This window comes from Gopherus flavomarginatus, chromosome 2, assembly GCF_025201925.1.
Source record: "Gopherus flavomarginatus isolate rGopFla2 chromosome 2, rGopFla2.mat.asm, whole genome shotgun sequence".
NCBI lineage: Eukaryota > Metazoa > Chordata > Testudines > Testudinidae > Gopherus > Gopherus flavomarginatus.
Genome location: NC_066618.1, coordinates 300,072,485 through 300,092,201, shown reverse-complemented (window position 1 = coordinate 300,092,201; position 19,717 = coordinate 300,072,485). Strand labels below are relative to the sequence as shown.

Here is a 19,717-nt window from a genome sequence, read left to right as displayed (position 1 = left end):
GAACTAGCCAGGCCCTGAGCTCTGGAACCTCCATTGCGCTGCGTGTGCAGCTGGCACCGGGAGCTGGCCGGTCCCACGGGGGATCGATGGGTGGGAGCCAGCCAGGATGGACCCTGGTTTGGCTGATGAGCTCAGTTCAAGTGGACAGGAAGCTTCCGGGCCGTGGTGGAGGCGGTTTCCCCCCACCCGTGGGAGCGCTCGTTAGCCCCTCAGGCCCAGCCCAGGTGGTGGCTGCTCAGAGCCAGGGGCCTTGCTAGGGAGGGGGCTCGGCCCTGGAAGGGAGCATGAAGCGCTCGGCCTGCTTGCAGTGGGGAGGATGTGTCATGCGAGCCCAGGGACTTTGCCACCCCTCGCTGCAGAGTCCCAAAGGCGTGAGCCTCGCTCTGGACTGATGGCTGGAGTCTGCTGGGGCCGAGGGGAATTGCTGCTCTCCCTAGGTGGAGCGGGACCCGGGCCAGGCTGAGCGGGACTCAGGATGTCCTGCTCGCTGTGCTATTCCCACTGTCCTGGTAGGACAGAGGCCCCAGGGGACCAGTTCACCCGTCCGCTGGTGGGCTCAGCGTGGTGCGCTGACGCGCTAGGCAGGGCCTGGCTGAATGGGTTCCTGGGGCAAGTGGGCCAGCGCTGGGCCTGCGCAGAGGAGTGGGGACCCTGCCTCTCCTCTGCCACAGAGGCAGCCAGAGCGCGCCTGAGACCCCCTCCACACCCCAAAGCACATCACGCATCCTACGGGGAAACCCCAGATAACACGAGGCTGGGGCCAAACGCACCTCAAGCTGCACAGGGGCCAGCTCGCTTGGAGGGGCTGCTGGGAGCCTGGGTCTCCTGGAAGGGGCTGACTAACTCCGAGCTCACATCTCCTCACCCTGCCACTGCCTGAGCTCCTGGCCTGGCAAGTCTTCCAGTGAGCGCGGGCACCGTGTCCTGCTGGGCCGTAAGGGGAGCCCGGCAATTGGGGGGCTGTGGTCACACGATGCATTGCACGCGGCTTCTGCCATGTGCTGGGAGCAGCGGCCCTGCCCAGCGAAGCCCAGGGCGGGCGGGAATTCAGAAGCAGGCTCCCGCCTGCCACCTGCCCAGCGTGGTGCTGGAGTGGCAGCTGGAGTGGGAGCTGGAATAGCAAAGATCCAAACAGCTGCCGGGCTCAAAGGTAAGAATCTCCAGTTACGAGGTGTGGCAGGGACCCCGATATTTACGCTGCCTAGTGCGTCCCATTATAGACTATTCCTGTGCCCCTTTCGTTGAGAGTCCCAGCCCCGCCCTGGCTGCCAGCAGGCCTGCTCTCTGGCTAGGGAGGGGCCCTGTCTTTGCCCCATTCAGGTCAGCTAAGCTGTGAGCAGTCAGACGTCCCCATTTCCCTTCCCTCGACAACCTGCCAGCCTAGTAACGGCCATGGGTGCTGGAATGGGGGTGCTGCAGCACCCCCGGGCTTGACGTGGTTGGCGTTAGAAATGGGTTACCGTTTGGTTCAGTGGCTCTTAGCCACCCAGGTAACAGAATGAGCCCTGCTATGCTGCAGCAGCACACGGGAACGCCGGGGGGCCCCTGCTCCAACACCCGTCGCACGGAGATGGGGGGAGAGAGCCCCCCGGGGCCAAACCTCGCCCCCAAACCCAGCAGCCTGTGCCCGCATGGGGCTAACAAACTTCTAGTAGCAGTCAGCTAAGTGAAGCTTTTAGCTCAAGCTGCCTGAATTCTGGCAATGAAGGTTGAGGGTTCAAATCCTGCTCATGGGAGGAAAAGCACTCAAAATCGTGATGTTATTAGAGGAGGTTTTTAGCAGTGTGGCAGGGCTGGAGTCAAGCACTGGGAAGTGAGGACATGCCAGAATGCAGGCTGTGTCCGCACCCATCGCTCCGCCCCCTGAAGCGTGTGCATTACGTGACATTGCTTTAATGACATGGGCATCAATGGTTTTTTCCACAAGGCCCAGCATCACTCAGTGCACAGGACTCGGATCGCAGGGGCAGAACTAAGGTCACGGGGAGAACCACACATCTGGTATTTCCTAACTTCTGCGTATTGGACTTAGCCACTGAAAAATGAGCTTGTAACAGATATTTGCACATTATTTGACATATGAATATTAAGTAGTAATGGGCTGACTCTGCAGCAAGGGAGGTTGAGGTTAGAGACTGGGAACAGGTTTCTAGCTCTCTGGGTAGCTAAGCTCTGGAACAGGCATCCCAGGGGGTTGGGGGATCCCCGGCCCCGGAAGTTTTTAAGAACAGGTTGGACAAACCTGCCGGGCCGGTCTAGGTCTGCACGGTGCAGGGAGCTGGACTTGATGACTCCATGAGCTCCCTCCCCACCCCCATTTCTGTGGTTCTGTGATATTGGTACTGCAGCGGCACCCACAGGCCAGCAAGGCTGGTGCTGAACAAACCCATAGCAAGTGACAGACTGTGCCCCAGAGAGCTTACAGGGCAAGCACCAGGCGGCTGAGCCAAGCCAGGAGGCCGGGTCGTGGGGGTACAGGAGAAGGGTATCAACAGTGATAGGGCACATTCTTGTCGAAAGGGTTTGCCAGCTTCCCCCAATCCCAGGCAGCACTCCGCTCGAAGCCTCCCCAGGCTCCGCTGTCCCTCCGCAGGTTAGCAATAGGCACGCTCCTACCCCGAGCATTGCCGGGGTGCACAGCCATGAGCCGTTGGGGACTCTCGGATCCGCCACTCCCTGGGGAATGGTGCCCCCCCGCCCCCCTGGCTTACCCGTGAGACCTCCGGAGCACCGTGCGGGTTTGGTTTGTGGTGAAAAGTCAAAGTCGATTTACCAAAGACCAGAGCTGTGAGAAGCAGCAAGTAGAATTATGTATCAGAGGGGTAGCCGTGTTAGTCTGGATCTGTAAAAGCAGCAAAGAATCCTGTGGCACCTTATAGACTAACAGACGTTTTGGAGCATGAGCTTTCGTGGGTGAATACCCACTTCGTCAGATGCATGTAGTGGAAATTTCCAGGGGCAGGTGTATATATATGCAGGCAAGCTAGAGATAATGAGGTTAGTTCAATCAGGGAGGATGAGGCCCTGTTTTAGCAGTTGAGGTGTTAAAACCAAGGGAGGAGAAACTGGTTTTGTAGTTGGCAAGCCATTCACAGTCTTTGTTTAATCCTGAGCTGATGGTGTCAGATTTGCAGATGAACTGAAGCTCAGCAGTTTCTCTTTGAAGTCTGGTCCTGAAGTTTTTTTGCTGCAGGATGGCCACCTTAAGGTCTGCTATAGTGTGGCCAGGGAGGTTGAAGTGTTCTCCTACAGGTTTTTGTATATTGCCATTCCTAATATCTGATTTGTGTCCGTTTATCCTTTTCCGTAGCGACTCTCCAGTTTGGCCGATGTACATAGCCGAGGGGCATTGCTGGCATATGATGGCGTATATTACATTGGTGGATGTGCAGGTGAATGAACCGGTGATGGTGTGGCTGATCTGGTTAGGTCCTGTGATGGTGTCGCTGGTGTAGATATGTGGGCAGAGTTGGCATCGAGGTTTGTTGCATGGATTGGTTCCTGAGCTAGAGTTACTATGGTGCGGTGTGCAGTTACTGGTGAGGATATGTTTCAGGTTGGCAGGTTGCCTGTGGGCGAGGACTGGCCTGCCACCCAAGGCCTGTGAAAGTGTGGGATCATTGTCCAGGATGGGTTGTAGATCCCTGATGATGCGTTGGAGGGGTTTTAGCTGGGGACTGTATGTGATGGCCAGTGGAGTCCTGTTGGTTTCTTTCTTGGGTTTGTCTTGCAGTAGGAGGCTTCTGGGTACACGTCTGGCTCTGTTGATCTGGATTCCTTATTTATAAGGATTCCTTATTTCCTCTGTGGGCATTGTAGTTTTGAGAATGCTTGGTGGAGATTTTGTAGGTGTTGGTCTCTGTCTGAGGGGTTAGAGCAGGTGTGATTGTACCTCAGTGCTTTGCTGTAGACAATGGATCGTGTGATGTGTCCGGGATGGAAGCTGGAGGCATGAAGGTAGGCATAGCGGTCGGTAGGTTTTCGGTATAGGGTGGTGTTAATGTTACCATCACTTATTTGCACCGTGGTGTCCAGGAAGTGGACCTCCCGTGTAGATTGGTCCAGGCTGAGGTTGATGGTGGGGTGGAAGCTGTTGAAATCGTGGTGGAATTTTTCCAGAGTCTCCTTCCCATGGGTCCAGATGATGAAGATGTCATCAATGTAGCATAGGTAGGGAAGGGGCGTGAGTGGACGAGAGCCGAGGAAGCGTTGTTCCAGGTCGGCCATAAAAATATTGGCATATTGTGGGGCCATGCGGGTGCCCATAGCGGTGCCACTGATCTGGAGATATATATTGTCATCAAATTTAAAATAGTTGTGTGTGAGGATATCCTCACTTCAACCTCCCTGGCCACAGTATAGCAGACCTTAAGGTGGCCATCCTGCAGCAAAAAAACTTCAGGACCAGACTTCAAAGAGAAACTGCTGAGCTTCAGTTCATCTGCAAATTTGACACCATCAGCTCAGGATTGAACAAAGACTGTGAATGGCTTGCCAACTACAAAACCAGTTTCTCCTCCCTTGGTTTTCACACCTCAACTGCTAGAACAGGGCCTCATCCTCCCTGATTGAACTAACCTCATTATCTCTAGCTTGCCTGCATATATATACCTGCCCCTGGAAATTTCCACTACATGCATCTGACGAAGTGGGTATTCACCCACGAAAGCTCGTGCTCCAAAACGTCTGTTAGTCTATAAGGTGCCACAGGATTCTTTGCTGCTTCAAGTAGAATTAATGTAACATATCAACTAAAATCAACATGCTTCTGATAGCCTGGACTTGACTGCCAAGCCAGGCCCTGCTCACGGAGTGTAGCTCACCTTCTGGTTCTCTGCCAGCCTCCAACCACCAGGCCGGCTGTGAGCCTCGGTTTGTAAGACAAGCCAACTGGCGGCCTATCCCCTCAGTGACGGCGACAGGGGGTACCTCTGTAGCCCCAGCTACAGTTCCAGCCAGCTGTCGTCTTCACTTGGAGACAGGCACCCGCTGCTGCTTGTTTGGTGCTGTCTAAAATATCTTCTTTGCAGTCACTTGATAAGCATTTTGCTCTGGCTGTAAATAGGCCTCCAGCGTGCAGCACACTCACTCCACCTAGGTGGAGCCAGGTAGGGAATCCTCTCTGTCACGTTAGGGTGGGCCGAGTGCATGGCTACACAGGCGGTGTCACAGAGAAGGCTTTGGATTCTTTCACCATGGGCTGTTGTTCCGGGAAGGAGGAGTGCTAGGCAGAGACAGGCTCCACCTAATGAAGAGAGGGAAGACCATCTTCACTTGCTAACCTAGTGAGGAGGGCTTTAAACGAGGTCTGCCGGGGGATGGAGACCTAAACCCGGAGCTAAGTGGAGAAGTGGGATACCGGGAGGAAACACAAGGAGAAGGTGCAACCGGGGAGGCCTCCTGAGTCACACTGAGAAAGCAGGGCAATCGGCTGGTTGTCTTAGGTGCATGTGCACGAGTGCAAGAAGCCTGGGAAACAAGTGGGAAGAGTTGGAAGTCCTGGCACAGTTAAAGAACTATGACGTGATTGGAATAACAGAGACTTGGTGAGGTAACTCACATGACTGGAGCACTGTCATGGATGGATATAAACTGTTCAGGAAGGACAGGCAGGGCAGAAAAGGTGGAAGAGTTGTATGTAAGGGAGCAGTATGACTGCTCAGAGCTCCAGTGTGAAACTGCAGAAAAACTTGTTGAGAGTCTTTGGGTTAAGTTTAGAGGCGAGAGCAACAAGGGTGATGTTGTGGTGGGCGTGTGCTATAAAGCACCAGACCAGGGGGATGAGGTCAACGAGGCTTTCTTCAAAAGCAGCAAAGAATCCTGTGGCACCTTATAGACTAACAGAGGTTTTGGAGCATGAGCTTTCGTGGGTGAATACCCACTTCGTCAGGTGTATGTAGTGGAAATTTCCAGGGGCAGGTGTATATATATATGCAAGCAAGCTAGAGATAACGAGGTCAGTTCAATCAGGGAGGATGAGGCCCTGTTCTAGCAGTTGAGGTGTGAAAACCAAGAGAGGAGAAACTGGTTCTGTAGTTGGCAAGCCATTCACAGTCTTTGTTCAATCCTGAGCTGATGGTGTCAAATTTGCAGATGAACTGAAGCTCAGCAGTTTCTCTTTGAAGTCTGGTCCTGAAGTTTTTTTGCTGCAGGATGGCCACCTTAAGGTCTGCTATAGTGTGGCCAGGGAGGTTGAAGTGCTCTCCTACAGGTTTTTTGTATATTGCCATTCCTAATCTCTGATTTGTGTCCATTTATCCTTTTCCGTAGAGACTGTCCAGTTTGGCCGATGTACATAGCAGAGGGGCATTGCTGGCATATGATGGCGTATATTACATTGGTGGATGTGCAGGTGAATGAACCAGTGATGGTGTGGCTGATCTGGTTAGGTCCTGTGAGGCTTTCTTCAGACACCTAACAGAAGTTTCCAGATCCCAGGCCCTGGTTCTCTCAGTCACCCTGACATCGGCTGGGAGAGCAGTACAGCAGGGCACAGACAATCCAGGAAGTTTTTGGAGAGCGTTAGGGACAACTTCCTGGCACAAGCGCTGGAGGAACCAACTAGGGGCCGTGCTCCTCTTGACCTGCTGCTCACAGACGGAAGAATTGGCAGAGGAAGTAGAAGTGGGTGGCAACCTGGGCAGCAGTGGCCATGAGATGGTCGAGTTCAGGATCCTGACACAAGGAAGAAAGGAGAGCAGCAGAATACAGACCCTGGACTTCAGAAAAGCAGACTTTGACTCCCTCAGGGAGCTGATGGGCAGGATCCCCTGGGAGGCTAATAGGAGGGGGAAAGGAGTCCAGGAGAGCTGGCTGTATTTTAAAGAAGCCTTATTGAAGGTGCAGGAACAAATCATCCCGATGTGCAGAAAGAAGAGCAAATATGGCAGGCGCCCAGCTTGGCTTAAAGAGAGATCTTCAGTGAGCTTCAACTCAAAAAAGAAGCTTACAAGAAGTGGAAATTTGGACAGATGACCAGGGAGGAGTATAAAAATATTGCTCGAGCATGCAGGGGTGTAATCGGGAAGGCCAAAGCACAACTGGAGTTGCAGCTAGCAAGGGGTGTGAAGGGTAACAAGAAGGGTTTCTACAGGTATGTTAGCAACAAGAAGGTGGTCAGGGAAAGTGTGGGACCCTTAATGACAGCTGATGTGGAAAAAGCTGAAGTACTCAATGCTTTTTTTGCCTCGGTCTTCACAGACAAGGTCAGCTCCCAGACGGCTGCACTGGCCAGCACAGCATGGGGAGAAGGTGAGCAGCCCTCATTGGTGAAAGAACAGGTTAAGGACCATTTAGAAAAGCTGGACATGCACAAGTCGATGTGGCCAGATCTAATGCATCCGAGGGTGCTGAGGGAGTTAGTTGGTTGATGAGATTTCAGAGCCATTGGCCATTATCTTTGAAAACTTGTGGCGAGCGGGGGAGGTCCCATTTTTCCCCCCACTTTGAACTTTAGAGTAAAAATGTGGGGGACCTGCATGGACCCTTCTAAACTTAATTCCTAGCTTAGATCTGGTACGCTGCCACCAGCCAGAAGTCTGTGTCTGGCACACCTTCTGCTCCCCCAAAACCTTCCCTGGGGAACCCAAGACCCAAACCCCTTGGGTCTTAAAACAAGGAGAAATTAACCATCCCCGTCTTTTTCCCCCCCCAGACTCTCCCCTCCCTGGGTTGCCTTGGGAGGCTTCACACCAATCCAAACTCCTTGGATCTTAAACAAACAAGGAATTAACCATCCCCTCTACTTTTCCCCCCACCAATCCCTGGTGAGTTTAGACTCAATCCCTTGGATTCTAAAACAAGGAAAAAATCAATCAGGTTCTTAAAAGAAAGCTTTTAATTGAAGAAAGAAAAGGTAAAAATTATCTCTGTAAAATCAGGATGGAAAATGCTTTACAGGGTACTCAGATTCATATAGACTAGAGGGACCCTCCCCCCCAGCCTGAGATTCAAAGTTACAGCAATCAGAGGTAAAAATCTTTTCAGCAAAAAAGACACATTTACAAGTTAAGAAAACAAACATAAGACTAATCCACCTTGCCGGGCTATACTTACAATTTTGAAACAGGAAAGACTGATTCAGAAAGATATGGAGAACCTGGATTGACGTCTGGTCCCTCTTAGTCCCAAGAGCGAGCAATCCCCAAAACAAAAAGCACAAACAAAGACTTCCCTCCACCAAGATTTGAAAGTATCTTGTCCCCCCATTGGTCCTCTGGTCAGGTGTCAGCCAGGTTCACTGAGCTTCTTAACCCTTTACAGGTAAAAGAGACATTAACCCTTAACTATCTGTTTATGACAGAGCCATTGGCCATTATCTTTGAAAACTCGTGGTGATCGGGGGAGGTCCCGGACTATTGGAAAAAGGCTACTGTAGTGCCCATCTTTAAAAAAAAGGGAAGAAGGAGAATCTGGGGAACTACAGACTGGTCAGCCTCACCTCAGTCCCTGGAAAAACCATGGAGCAGGTCCTCAAGGAATCCGTTTTGAAGCACTTGGAGGAGATGAAGGTGATCAGGAACAGTCAACACGGATTCAGCAAGGGCAAGTCATGCCTGACCAACCTGATCGCCTTCTATGAGGAGATAACTGGCTCTGTGGATGTGAGGAAAGCGGTGGACGTGACATACCTTGACTTTAGCAAACCTTTTGATATGTGTTAGAATATAGCTCTTCAGGCCTGCCTGTAAAGCCTATACTTTAAGAACTTCGGTGTATTTTTATCACTTAGCTAGTTACAGGGGTATAAAAACAAAGAATCAGAATCACAGTCCGCCTGTGTCTGGGCTTTCTCTCCCTAGGATAGTCTGAGGCCTTGTTCTTAGGGTAAGGCCTTTGGCTCATCCTCACATCCCAAACCAGCCAGACTGAAATAAGGTGCTATTGGGCTGTCAGGAAGATGATCCTGTCCTGACAGTGCCCATCACCACCAGCTAAAGAAACAGATCTTAAGATGGTTAAAGAAAACTTAGTTTGAGAGCATCCAGTCTGGCAAGAAATCACTGATCAATGGTTGTGCTTGTGAAACTCTCATTTCTGTATTGTTTTATCTTTTCTATTGTTAATCTATCTAGTTCTCTAATTGTTTCTGTCTGCTATATAATTAATTTTGCTAGGTGTAAGTTAATTAGGGTAGTGGGATATAATTGGTTAGAGAATTATGTTACAATATGTTAGGATTGGTTAGTAAATTTCAGTAAAATGATTGGTTTAAGGTATAGCTGAGAATATTACTATATAAACAGGTCAAACAGGAAGTGGGGGAAAGGAAATTAGAATCGTGTTTCACTAAGGGGGGAGGTGGGAACAGGGACACAGGCAAAGTTCTGCGGCTTCACAGCTGGGAAAGGGGACATGGGGAACAGACTCTCTTGGGGTATAGAGATAAGCCCTGCTGGTGTGAAGGGTTTTGGAATATGCTTGCTTGGAAACTAACCCTAATAAGCTTCGCATTGTCTGCACTTCAGACTTCTGGTCTGTTGCTGCTTGCTGCCTGCATGACAAGAACCAGGGAAGTGGGAGAATTGAGGGAAAGCCCTCTAACAATACAGTCTCCCACAGTATCTTGCCAGCAAGTTAAAGAAGTATGGGCTGGATGAATGGACTGTAAGGTGGATGGAAAGCTGGCTAAATCGTCGGGCTCAACAGGTAGTGATCAATGGCTCCAGGTCTAGTTGGCAGCCGGTATCAAGCGGAGTGCCCCAAGGTTCGGTCCTGGGGCCAGTTTTGTTCAATATCTTCATTAACGATCTGGAGGATGGTGTGGACTGCACTCTCAGCAAGTTTGCAGATGACACTAAGCCAGGGCCAGCGCTTCCATTTAGGCGAGTAGGCGGTCGCCTAGGGCGCCAGGATTTGGGGGGGCGGCATTTTGCCATCCTCAGCGGCAATTCGGCTGCGGGAGGTCCTTCTGCGCTCCTGGTCTTCGGCGGCAATTCTGCGGCGGGTCCTTCACTTGCTCTGGGACCTGCTGCTGAAGTGCCCCGAAGACTGGGAGCGCAGAAGGACCCCCCCGCCGCAGAATTGCCCCCAATGACCGGGGGCGCGGAAGGACCCCTGCCTAGGGCGCCAAAAACCCTGGTGCCGCTCCTGCACTAAGCCCTGGTCTACATTGGGGGTGGGAATCAATCTAAGTTACACACTTCAGGTATGTGAATAACGTAGCTGAAGTCGATGTACTTCCATCAACTCCATCTGCGCCTCTCGTGGCGGTGGAGTACAGGAGTCAACGGGAGAGCACTTGGGGGTCGATTTATTGTGTCTAGACTAGACACGATAAATCGATCCCCCGCTGGGTCAATTGCTATGCTGCCGATCCAGCAGGTAGTGTAGACATACCCTAAGCTGGCAGGAGAAGTAGATACTCTGGAGGGTAGGGATAGGGTCCAGAGTGACCTAGACAAATTGGAGGATTGGGCCAAAAGAAATCTGATGAGGTTCAACAAGGACAAGTGCAGAGTCCTGCACTTAGGACAGAAGAATCCCATGCACTGCTACTGGCTGGGGATTGACTGGCTAAGCATCAGTTCTGCAGAAAAGGAAGTGGGTGTTACAGTGGACGAGAAGCTGGATATGAGTCAACAGTGCATCCTTGTTGCCAAGAAGGCTAATGGCATATTGTGCTGCATTAGTAGGATCATTGCCAGCAGATGGAGGGAAGTGATTATTCCCCTCTCTTCGGCATTGATGAGGCCACATCTGGAGTATTGCGTCCAGTTTTGGTCCCCTCACTACAGAAAGGATGTGGACAAATTGGAGAGAGTCCAGCAGAGGGCAATGAAAATGATTAGGGGGTTGGGCACATGACTTACGAGGAGAGGCTGAGGGAACTGGGGTTATTTAGTCTGCAGAAGAGAAGAGTGAGGGAGGATTTGGTAGCAGCCTTCAGCTACCTGAAAGGTGGTTCCAGAGAGGATGGATCTTGGCTGTTCTCAGTGGTGGCAGATGACAGAACAAGGAGCAATGGTCTCAAGTAGCAGTGGGGGAGGTCTAGGTTGGATATTAGGAAAAATTATTTCACTAGGAGGGTGGTGAAGCACTGGAATGGGTTATGTTGGGAGGTGGTGGAATCTCCTTCCTTAGAGGTTTTTAAGGTCAGGTTTGACAAAGCCCTGGCTGGGATGATTTAGTTGGGCTTGGTCCTGCTTTGAGCAGGGGGTTGGACTACATGACTTCCTGAGGTCTCTTCCAACCCTAATCTTCTATGAACTCACAGACCTTACGAGCAGGATTTTCAGTACAGCTACATAGCCACTTACATAGTATCTATACATACACTGCCTGATGATACTGCTGCTCGGTGTGATGCAGGCTTTCAGCAGAGACCTTATGTCACCATGTCTCAGTGGGTCACAACGGAGACTACCAAATTTAAGGCAAGCTGCTGGCATAAAGGGCAGATTCACCCCAAATCTGGTAGTTATTCTTCCATGAGAAATACCAATCCAGCAACAAAAGTAAACTTCTGTCTCACCACACTGGCTAACAAGAAGTCAGAAATGCAGCCTCCTTGGGTATTCCAGTCCTGGGTCAACACAGAGAGGCTAGACTTAATGATGAGCGGTTATTTAAAACCAATTTAATCAACCAAAGGGTTCTTCTGATCCCAAAGGACCAGCCACAGACTCAGGTCAGTATATAACTCAGATCTTACCAAATAATCACGCTGCTGCCAATCCTTTAGTATCTAATAACTAAAGAACATAAGATTTATTTATAAAAAGAAAGAAAGATGAGAGTTAAAATTGGTTGAAAGAATCAAATACATAGAATAAATACAAAGTTCTTGGATCAGGCTTGTAGCAGTGATGGCATAAACTGCTGGCTTGTTAAATCTCTGGTTGCTTCCAAATCATTGGAAGGTCCTCAGTCCCTTGGTTAGGATGCTCCCATTAGTATAAGTTCAGAATCCAGAGGTTTGAGCAGGAAAGAGGCAAAATGGAGATGTCTCCAGGGCCTTTTATAGCTTCTGCCAAGTGAAGGAAATGCATTGTTCTAGTTTGTGGAAAATTACAGGTAACAAGATGGTGTTTGGAGTCACATGTCCACACCTGCTTAGTCAGAGTAGAGGCCCTCACCCATACTCTAGTTAGAATGTTCACATGAAAGTCCATCAGGTGTGGATGAGCGTCTCCCATGCCATTGTGAGTTAAGTGTTCGCTGATGGGCCATTTAACTTGAATGGTACCTTCAAGATGTGCAGGCTAAATACCTTGAGGGTGTTACTGCAGGAGCAAAGGTTTGAAATACAGGGACATAGTTAATATTCATAACTTCAGATACAAAAATGATACATGAATACAAATACCACAGCCATATTCAGCAGATCATACCCTTTCCATAGACACCTCACTTGACATCCTTTGTACAAGATTTGTTGCAATTATATAGCAGTGATAGCAACAATGATCTACATGGTCATATTTTAATCAGATAATGTCACACTTTACACGACCCCCGTTGATGAACTATAGAGTCCAGCCCCAGGGGATCCCTGTGACCCTACAACCCCTCTGCCCTATGCCAGCTGGCACAAAGGGGTCCTCCGGTCACAGAACCAAGTGTTTGATAAAGGCCTGATCAGTCCAGCAGAGGAAAGTCTAACCCCAGCCAATGGCTGGCCGGCACAGATAGAGAATTCGCACTGGAAAGGAGATGTACATTTTGCACAGGGAGGGTAATTCACCATGGGAACACCACTCTCTGCTGTGGTGCAAGCTCCCCTAGGGCTGGGGGGCAGAGAAATGGGCATGATTCCCACCCTGTCACAGCTCTCAGCATCGCCCAGAGCCCATGGCCCTCCCCATGGCCAGCAACTCATGCCCCCTGGGTCAGGCCCTACGGTCACCATGGCAGCCTGGGACCTGGGAATCCACGAGGTTTCTGTCACTACCAGCAGGGCCCAAGGAGGCTGCAGGGCATCCGTGTCTTGCAGCTCCACACTGCTCAGGGCACAAGGAGGTGGCAGGGGCTGCCCATGTCTCACCCGTGCCCAGGACAAGGGGAGTTGCAGGGGTGCCCATGTCTCCCCTGTGCCCAGGTCACAAGGAGGTGGCAGGGGCTGCCAGGTCACCCCTGTGCCCAGGGCACCAGGAGGTGGGAGGAGTGCCCATGTCTCCCCTGTGCCCAGGGCGAGGGGAGCTGCAGGGGGTGCCCGAGTCTCGCCCGTGTCCAGGGCGAGGGGAGCTGCAGGGGGTGCCTGAGTCCTGCCAGTGCCCAGGGCACCAGGAGGTGGGAGGTGCCCGAGTCTCGCCCATGCCCAGGGCACCAGGAGGTGGAGGGTGCCCGAGTCTCCCCTGTGCCCAGGGCACCAGGAGGTGCGGGGTGCCCGAGTCTCGCACGTGCCCAGGGCACCAGGAGGTGCGGGGTGCCCGAGTCTCCCCTGTGCCCAGGGCACCAGGAGGTGGGGGGGTGCCTGAGTCTCGCCCCTGCCCGGGGCGAGGGGAGCTGCAGGGGGTACCCGAGTCTCGCCCGTGCCTAGGGCACCAGGAGGTGGGGGGTGCCCCAGTCTCCCCTGTGCCCAGGGCATGGCGAGGCTGCAGGGGGGTGCCCGTCTCGCCCGTGCCCAGGGCACCAGGAGGTGGGGGGTGCCCGAGTCTCCCTTGTGCCCAGGGCACGGCGAGGCTGCAGGGGGGTGCCCGTCTCGCCCGTGCCCAGGGCACCAGGAGGTGGGGGGTGCCCCAGTCTCCCCTGTGCCCAGGGCATGGCGAGGCTGCAGGGGGGTGCCCGTCTCGCCCGTGCCTAGGGCACCAGGAGGTGGGGGGTGCCCGAGTCTCCCCTGTGCCCAGGGCACGGCGAGGCTGCAGGGAGGTGCCCGTGTCTGGCGGCCCGTGGGCGGCTCCTCCCGGGCCCCGCCGGTGCCGCAGCACCAGGGGCGGGGGGGGCACTGGGCATGCTCGGAGCCGCTGCGGCTGGCTCGGCGGGGGGCGGGCGCTGCAGCTGCCGGGCGTGCGGCGCGGTGCGGTGCGGAGCGGAGCGGAGCGGGTGTGGGGATCCCCGGGCTGGGCTGCGGGGCGCCCCGGAGCCCCCCGCGCCCCCATGTTCGCCTTCTACTCGCTGCTGGTCTACATCGTGTACGCGCTGCTGCGCCGCGGCCCGCGGCCGCTCCCCCCGCCGCAGGTAGGAGGCTGGGGGGGCGCTCGGGCACCGGCTGGGGGGACCCCGCCCCCCCTCAGGCAGGGTCATGTCCTCCAGCGGATCCTGAGCCGCCCCCGCTGTGGTTAACCCCGGCCCGGGCCCCGGCCAGTCTCCTCCCGCTAGCAGAACCTGGCCCCGGGGTGCGGGACACGGGAGGGGGGCTGCCGGTGCCACCTCTGGGGAGGGCAAAGGATGGAGTTATTCTCCTCCCCCCCTGCACCCCCCGACTCTGCCCCCAGCACCCCCCCGACTCTGCCCCCAGCACCCCTCCTGCTGTGCCCCCAGCACCCTCCCGACTCTGCCCCCAGCACCCAGCTGCTCTGTATGCCCCCAGCAGCACCTGCCCCTGACAGCTGCTCACCGTCACGTCACCGGGTGCTCTGCAGATACCTGAGCTGGGGTTCCTGGCTTTCCCCAGCCCTGGTCCTGGTGCTCCCTGCTATCCCCCTAGTCTGCAGCCCCCTGCTACCACAGCCCAGGGCTCCCCCCACCCCCCTGAGGTCTGTTGATGCTCCTCAGTGCCAGCCTGCAGCCCCCCGAGCCTGGCCATCCCCTGAGCAAACTCCCCAGGTGCCAGGCCGTGGGGTGGTTTTTGTGCCGTGGTGCAGGCCAGGCTGAGCCCTCCCAACTCACGGCAGGGATGAGAAGCTGCCACCCGCCCCGCTGGGGTGGGCTGTTCCGCTCCCCTCGCACTGTTCACTTTGCTACTGACCCAGAGCAGCCGGGCCCTGTCCCCTGCCCGAGTGGGACCACTCTGTCCTGGGCCAGATAGTCAGTCGTTCCCTCTCCGCTCCCAGCTCCACAGCCCTTCGCACTGCCTGCCCCGGATCTCTGCCCCCTGTCCCCTTGGCGTCGTCCCCGGCAACCTGGCTCCCGAGCTGCTGCGTGCCCGGTAGCCGCAGCAGGGAGCCGGTTCACCCCCAGCCGTGGTTGCTTCTCTTGTGGGGATGCTGCCCCCCTGATCAGTGCAGAGATGAAAGCCCACCTGGCTACAGAGATCCAAATGGGCTGCGGTTGTCGTATCTGCCTGGCGGGCTGGGGAAGGGGGCTCTTCAGATTGGGGGAAACCAGGTCAGTTTTGGCACTGCCGGATCCAGCCCTGGGGAGTGATATGGGACACTGATCGTCTGCTGGCATGGGAAGGGGTGGAGGGAGGTACCCAGCCCTAGCCATGCAGACTTGGGGGCATCTACCCCTGACCGGATGGATCCCCATTATTCCTGGCATGCTGGTGGAGGGAGGGTACCCAGAAGTAACAGTAGATCTGTCTCCATCATTCTGTGGTGGAATTTCAAAGGCACGTGTTGCCATGGTAACTGTGCATCCGCTCTGTCTCCGTGGCAGCAGGTGCCTTTCCCAGCCCGCTCATAGCAAAATGCATGGGGAGTCCCCCTGTCCTGGGGTCCCAAGGAGAATGTAAAAAGCAGCTCAGTCCTTCTCCCCGTGCGGGTCGGCTCCCCACTCCTGATTGCTCAGCCCACACCCAAGGTCCTCTCCCCTTCCCAGTGCACTAAGGAGCCAGCTGCCTGAGTAAGTCCACCTGCCCCTCCCTAGCCAGGCAGCCCCCATTCTCAGGCTAGGTGGGGCTCTAGGCATGCCTTCCCTCCCCCCCGCTCGCCATGCCTTGCTGTGGAGCTGTGATCCTTTTCAGAATGGGGTTTGTGGCCCCTCCGGTCTGTCTGGGTCAGTACTCAGGACATAGGAATGGGCAGGTTGAACAGGCGAGGGATCCTCTCAGTCTGTCCTGTCGGTGACAGGGACCAGCCCCAGCCGTTCCAGAGGAAGGCGCAAGGCACCTGGTACTGGATGATTATGTAGTAACTTGTCCGGGGGGGGGGGGCATCTATGACGGTGCTGCCCGTGGAAGCCGGCTGAGGTCACTCAATCAGGGTGAACTGCAAACAAAACGGGGCAGACAAACCCCAAACGTTTGTGGTTATTCCAATACTTAGATTTACCTTGCCAGCACAAAACAGCTTCTATAGTACCTCACTGGTTACTTAGAAGTCGAAACCATGCAGTTCCCTTAAAGTGCCCAGCCTCAGGCCTCCGTCCAGACACACCTGTCAGATATGATGATTCCTGAAAATCTTACTTCATCATATAAAAGAAGAGGTTCTTCCAATCCCAAAGGATCAGCCACATACCCAGGTCCAATTATAACCTAGATCTTACCCAAAATACACGCTATAGCCAATTCGTGTTAACTAAGCTAAAATTTATTTAAAAAGAAAAGAGAGAGAGTGTTGGTTAAAAGATCAATCTACAGACAGACTTGAATCCAATTCTTGAGGTTCAGATACGTAGCAGAGATGAGCTTGTAGTTGCCAAAAGTCCTTTTAGAAATAGTCCATAGGTTATAGTCCAATTTCCATATTCAGGGTGGCTCCAGTCAATGACTGGGGATCTCAATCCTTGTGGCTTAAGGTTTCCCCCTCTTGGAACCCAAGGCAGATCTGAGATGAAGAAGGATCATGTGCCAGGGTTCTTATACATTTCCAGCAGCCTTTTGGCCTGAGAAAACAATAGGCTTAACTCCTTCTCCCAAACATCCTGGCAATTAGCACAGAGTAATTTATCCATTAAACTGTTCAGATACAGGTTACCATAACCTTCAAAGAGACATATAGACAATAATCCTATTTCACTCAAGTATGATCTTAAATGTTAATATTCCTTTTTTTGATCTTTGAATTAAAACTAGCAATAGACAAGACTTGTTTGCTGACATCCCAAGACCTGAGCAAACATCTACCCTTCTATGTCTAACAATGCAGACTTGCATTTCAAAGCTCTATTTATTTACATATCTTCCTAACCAGTCTTTAAGGTTCACCCATGGGTCAGGTCAGTTAATTAACTCTTTCTGGCCCTGTCATCTTTCAATGAGATATTATATTACACTCATAACGTCACAGTGTCTCTTCCTAATCCCCTATCATTCAGTTAGGAACTGCTTATGTCCTGGACCAAGAGAGATTATGGGTAACCATGGCTGGGGTAATGATCCTTAGAAGGGTCTGGCGTGTTTTGAATCCTGCTAAGCTCAATAATGTCTGGTAGCAGTGAGTTCCACAGGTTAACGACACGTGTTGGGAAAGAGGCTCTCAGATCAGTTGTAAATGTGCTGTATTTCAATCTCACGGACAGTCCCCGGCTCCCTGTATCCTGAAGGGGGGCTAAGTGCTGCTCAGTTTGCCGTCTCTATCCCCTGCTCAAGCTCTTGGAGATAGCAAGAGATTCATCCCCTGGAAAAGAAGAAGGCAGGAGTCCCAGAGCCAAAAATGGGCACCAGCCCAGAGCGGACCCATGGTCCAAATCCCATCGGTGCTGGCAGAGCAGCGCCGGGCACAACTTGGTTCTGGAGATGAACTCGGCCAGCAGCTGGGGCACTTGGCAGTACCAGTGAGGTGACTAAAATTGCAGTGAGGAGGTGGAGCCAGGGGTGGAGGGGGAAGGCATGAGGGCAGCTCAGCCCTGCTGGAGGCGGAATTGAACCTGCTGACCCAGCTGTGCACTTGGCCCATTGATGTTCTCCTTGTCCAGGCTGACAGGCAAGGCCTGTGTGACATCTCTAGGATCCTGCACCCAGCGTGGTGGGGTGAGAGCTCTCGGGGCATATGGGGGACAGGTGCCCTCCCCCAGATGTTCTCGATCCTGTTGACGGCCCTTCCAAGGCCACTGCAGGACTTTGGTGCTTTCACTCCTGGGCCACTAGTGATTTCCTGCTGTTTTTTCCATCGATTCTGAGAGCCCGGGGCCCAGATGGATCATTGTGAGATCTCTGTATCTATCGCATAGGCCCTAGGAGTGCCCTGCATTACCTCCTGTTTGGATGCTTTTCTGAAAGATCTGCTCCAGGTCAATCTTGATTTAAAAATGTTCAGGGATGGAGAATCCAGCGCAGCCCTTGGCGGCCGCTGGAGATGCCGGTGCTGAGGCTGTCCTCTGGTTGATGGATGGCCTGGATTTCCCACGTCCCATGCTGGAGCCAGGTGGAATCCCTGTGCCAGTGCTAACCCTACCCCTGTTTTAACACAGGCTTGTTATTGAGGGTTGGCTGGCAACACATGGGCTAATCCCCAAGCTGGCTGTGCATGGAGCTTGGGAAGGGATGGCAGCACAGGCGTTCGGGTCCCTGTTCGGGATCCAGTTCCATGACGTCTTTTGCTGTGGATTCAGCACCAGTGTGTAGGTCCTTATCACTTGAGCTAAAGGAATCCCTCCGTCAGCCAACAGCAGCAGTAGGCTCTTATCCTCTGTGAGGACCAGCCCCTAGAGACATGGCCCCTGCTTCACTAGCGTGTTATGGCAGCACCAGGGAAAGGGAGCGGGAGAGACTGATGGCACAAGGGACGTGAGTAGGGGTGGGGAAGGGTGTGGCTTCAGGGGTGGAGGCCCGGCTTGCTAGGGCCTGCTTGGAGGAGGCACTGGAAGGCGCCAGGATTGACGGGGTCGGTCTTTCTGCACTGAGGGGAGGGGAAGGTGCCTCCTGGTCCCAGTCGGACCCAGCGCGAGGACAGCAGATTGGGGTTCATTCACCCCTTCCCTCGCTGGGATGCCCCATGCTGCCACAGCTGGGGGCACGTTTAGCCACTACCCTGACTCCCAGCGCCTAAGCTCACCCCCACGGGATGTGGCATCCCTATGCCCAGTTCAGCCACCCCAGCAGATATGCAGACGGCAGCTCAAGCTGGCTCCCAGGTGCCAGGCCCTGAGGGGAGGAATCCACCCCCCAAGGGAAGAGGGGGCAGCCCTGCTGGAACCCATGGGGCATTTCCCTGCCCCCAGCTTCTGCCACCTCCCCTGGGGCCCAGTCCTGCTCCTGGTGCCCAGTCTGAACACATTGGGTGCATGATGGGAGAATTGGGGGGCCAGTAGGGCTTGGTCCAGATCCTCTCCCCGGCTCTCTGGGTGGCACTACTGCCCCTGGATGCTACACCCCCCGCAAAGGTTTAGCTGGTGGATCAGGATAGTTATGGATTTGCTGGCCCCCTACCCCCACTGTGCTGCAGTGAGTTCCCCCCTCCGTGCTCCCCCCCAGCTGCCCCCTGCACAGTGGAACTGCATGGGTCCTGACCGCACAGAGCGGGGGTGAGGCATGTTTGGGTGCAGGCATCTCTGTTGGTACCTACTGGGGCGATTTGCCCTCCTGTCCCCTGCCCAGCATGGCAGTTAGTTGGGGGGCATGAGGGGGGCTGGGTCTGGGTCTCCCCCTGCCTGTCAGCAGGGTGCAGGACCCTAGCTTTCCCTGCCCGCTTTGCCCTGGGCCCCTGTTGGGCACTAGGGGCGGCTGGGGGCAGGGGTGTTGTCTGTTGGTTGAATAGACGTCGATTGTTCCAATCTGACCCCTCCTCAGCCGCAGGCATGGGTCGGCGCCCAGCCCCGCTGGGCCTTGCCAGACACGTCTGCAAGGCCAGGAGCATTGGCCGAGCCTCGTGCTCCCCTGGCAGAGAGCTTTGTGCGCCGTTCCCAGGCTGGGCCCCTCTGCTGGGACAGGATGTGCGTGGCAGGTGTGCCCGGGCTGCCTCTGTTGGCGCTTTGGCAGCTGGGAGGTCGGTTCTCTCCAAAGGGGCCCGGC

General features: G+C 54.1%; 2 protein-coding genes across 3 annotated transcripts in view; one reads left to right on the top strand and one right to left on the bottom strand.

Moving 5' to 3' along the window:
- The window catches only part of LOC127044493 (ras-related protein Rab-26-like), a 74,005-nt gene that overhangs the window by 35,078 nt on the left and 19,210 nt on the right, over positions 1 to 19,717 (bottom strand). The gene's annotated exons all lie outside the window — the stretch shown is intronic.
- The window catches only part of KIFC2 (kinesin family member C2), a 33,643-nt gene continuing 27,932 nt past the window's right edge, over positions 14,007 to 19,717 (top strand). The window contains exon 1 of the mRNA XM_050939343.1: positions 14,007 to 14,118. Coding sequence (XP_050795300.1) covers positions 14,038 to 14,118 — 81 coding nt within the window. The 5' untranslated portion in view covers positions 14,007 to 14,037. The remainder of the gene's footprint in view (positions 14,119 to 19,717) is intronic.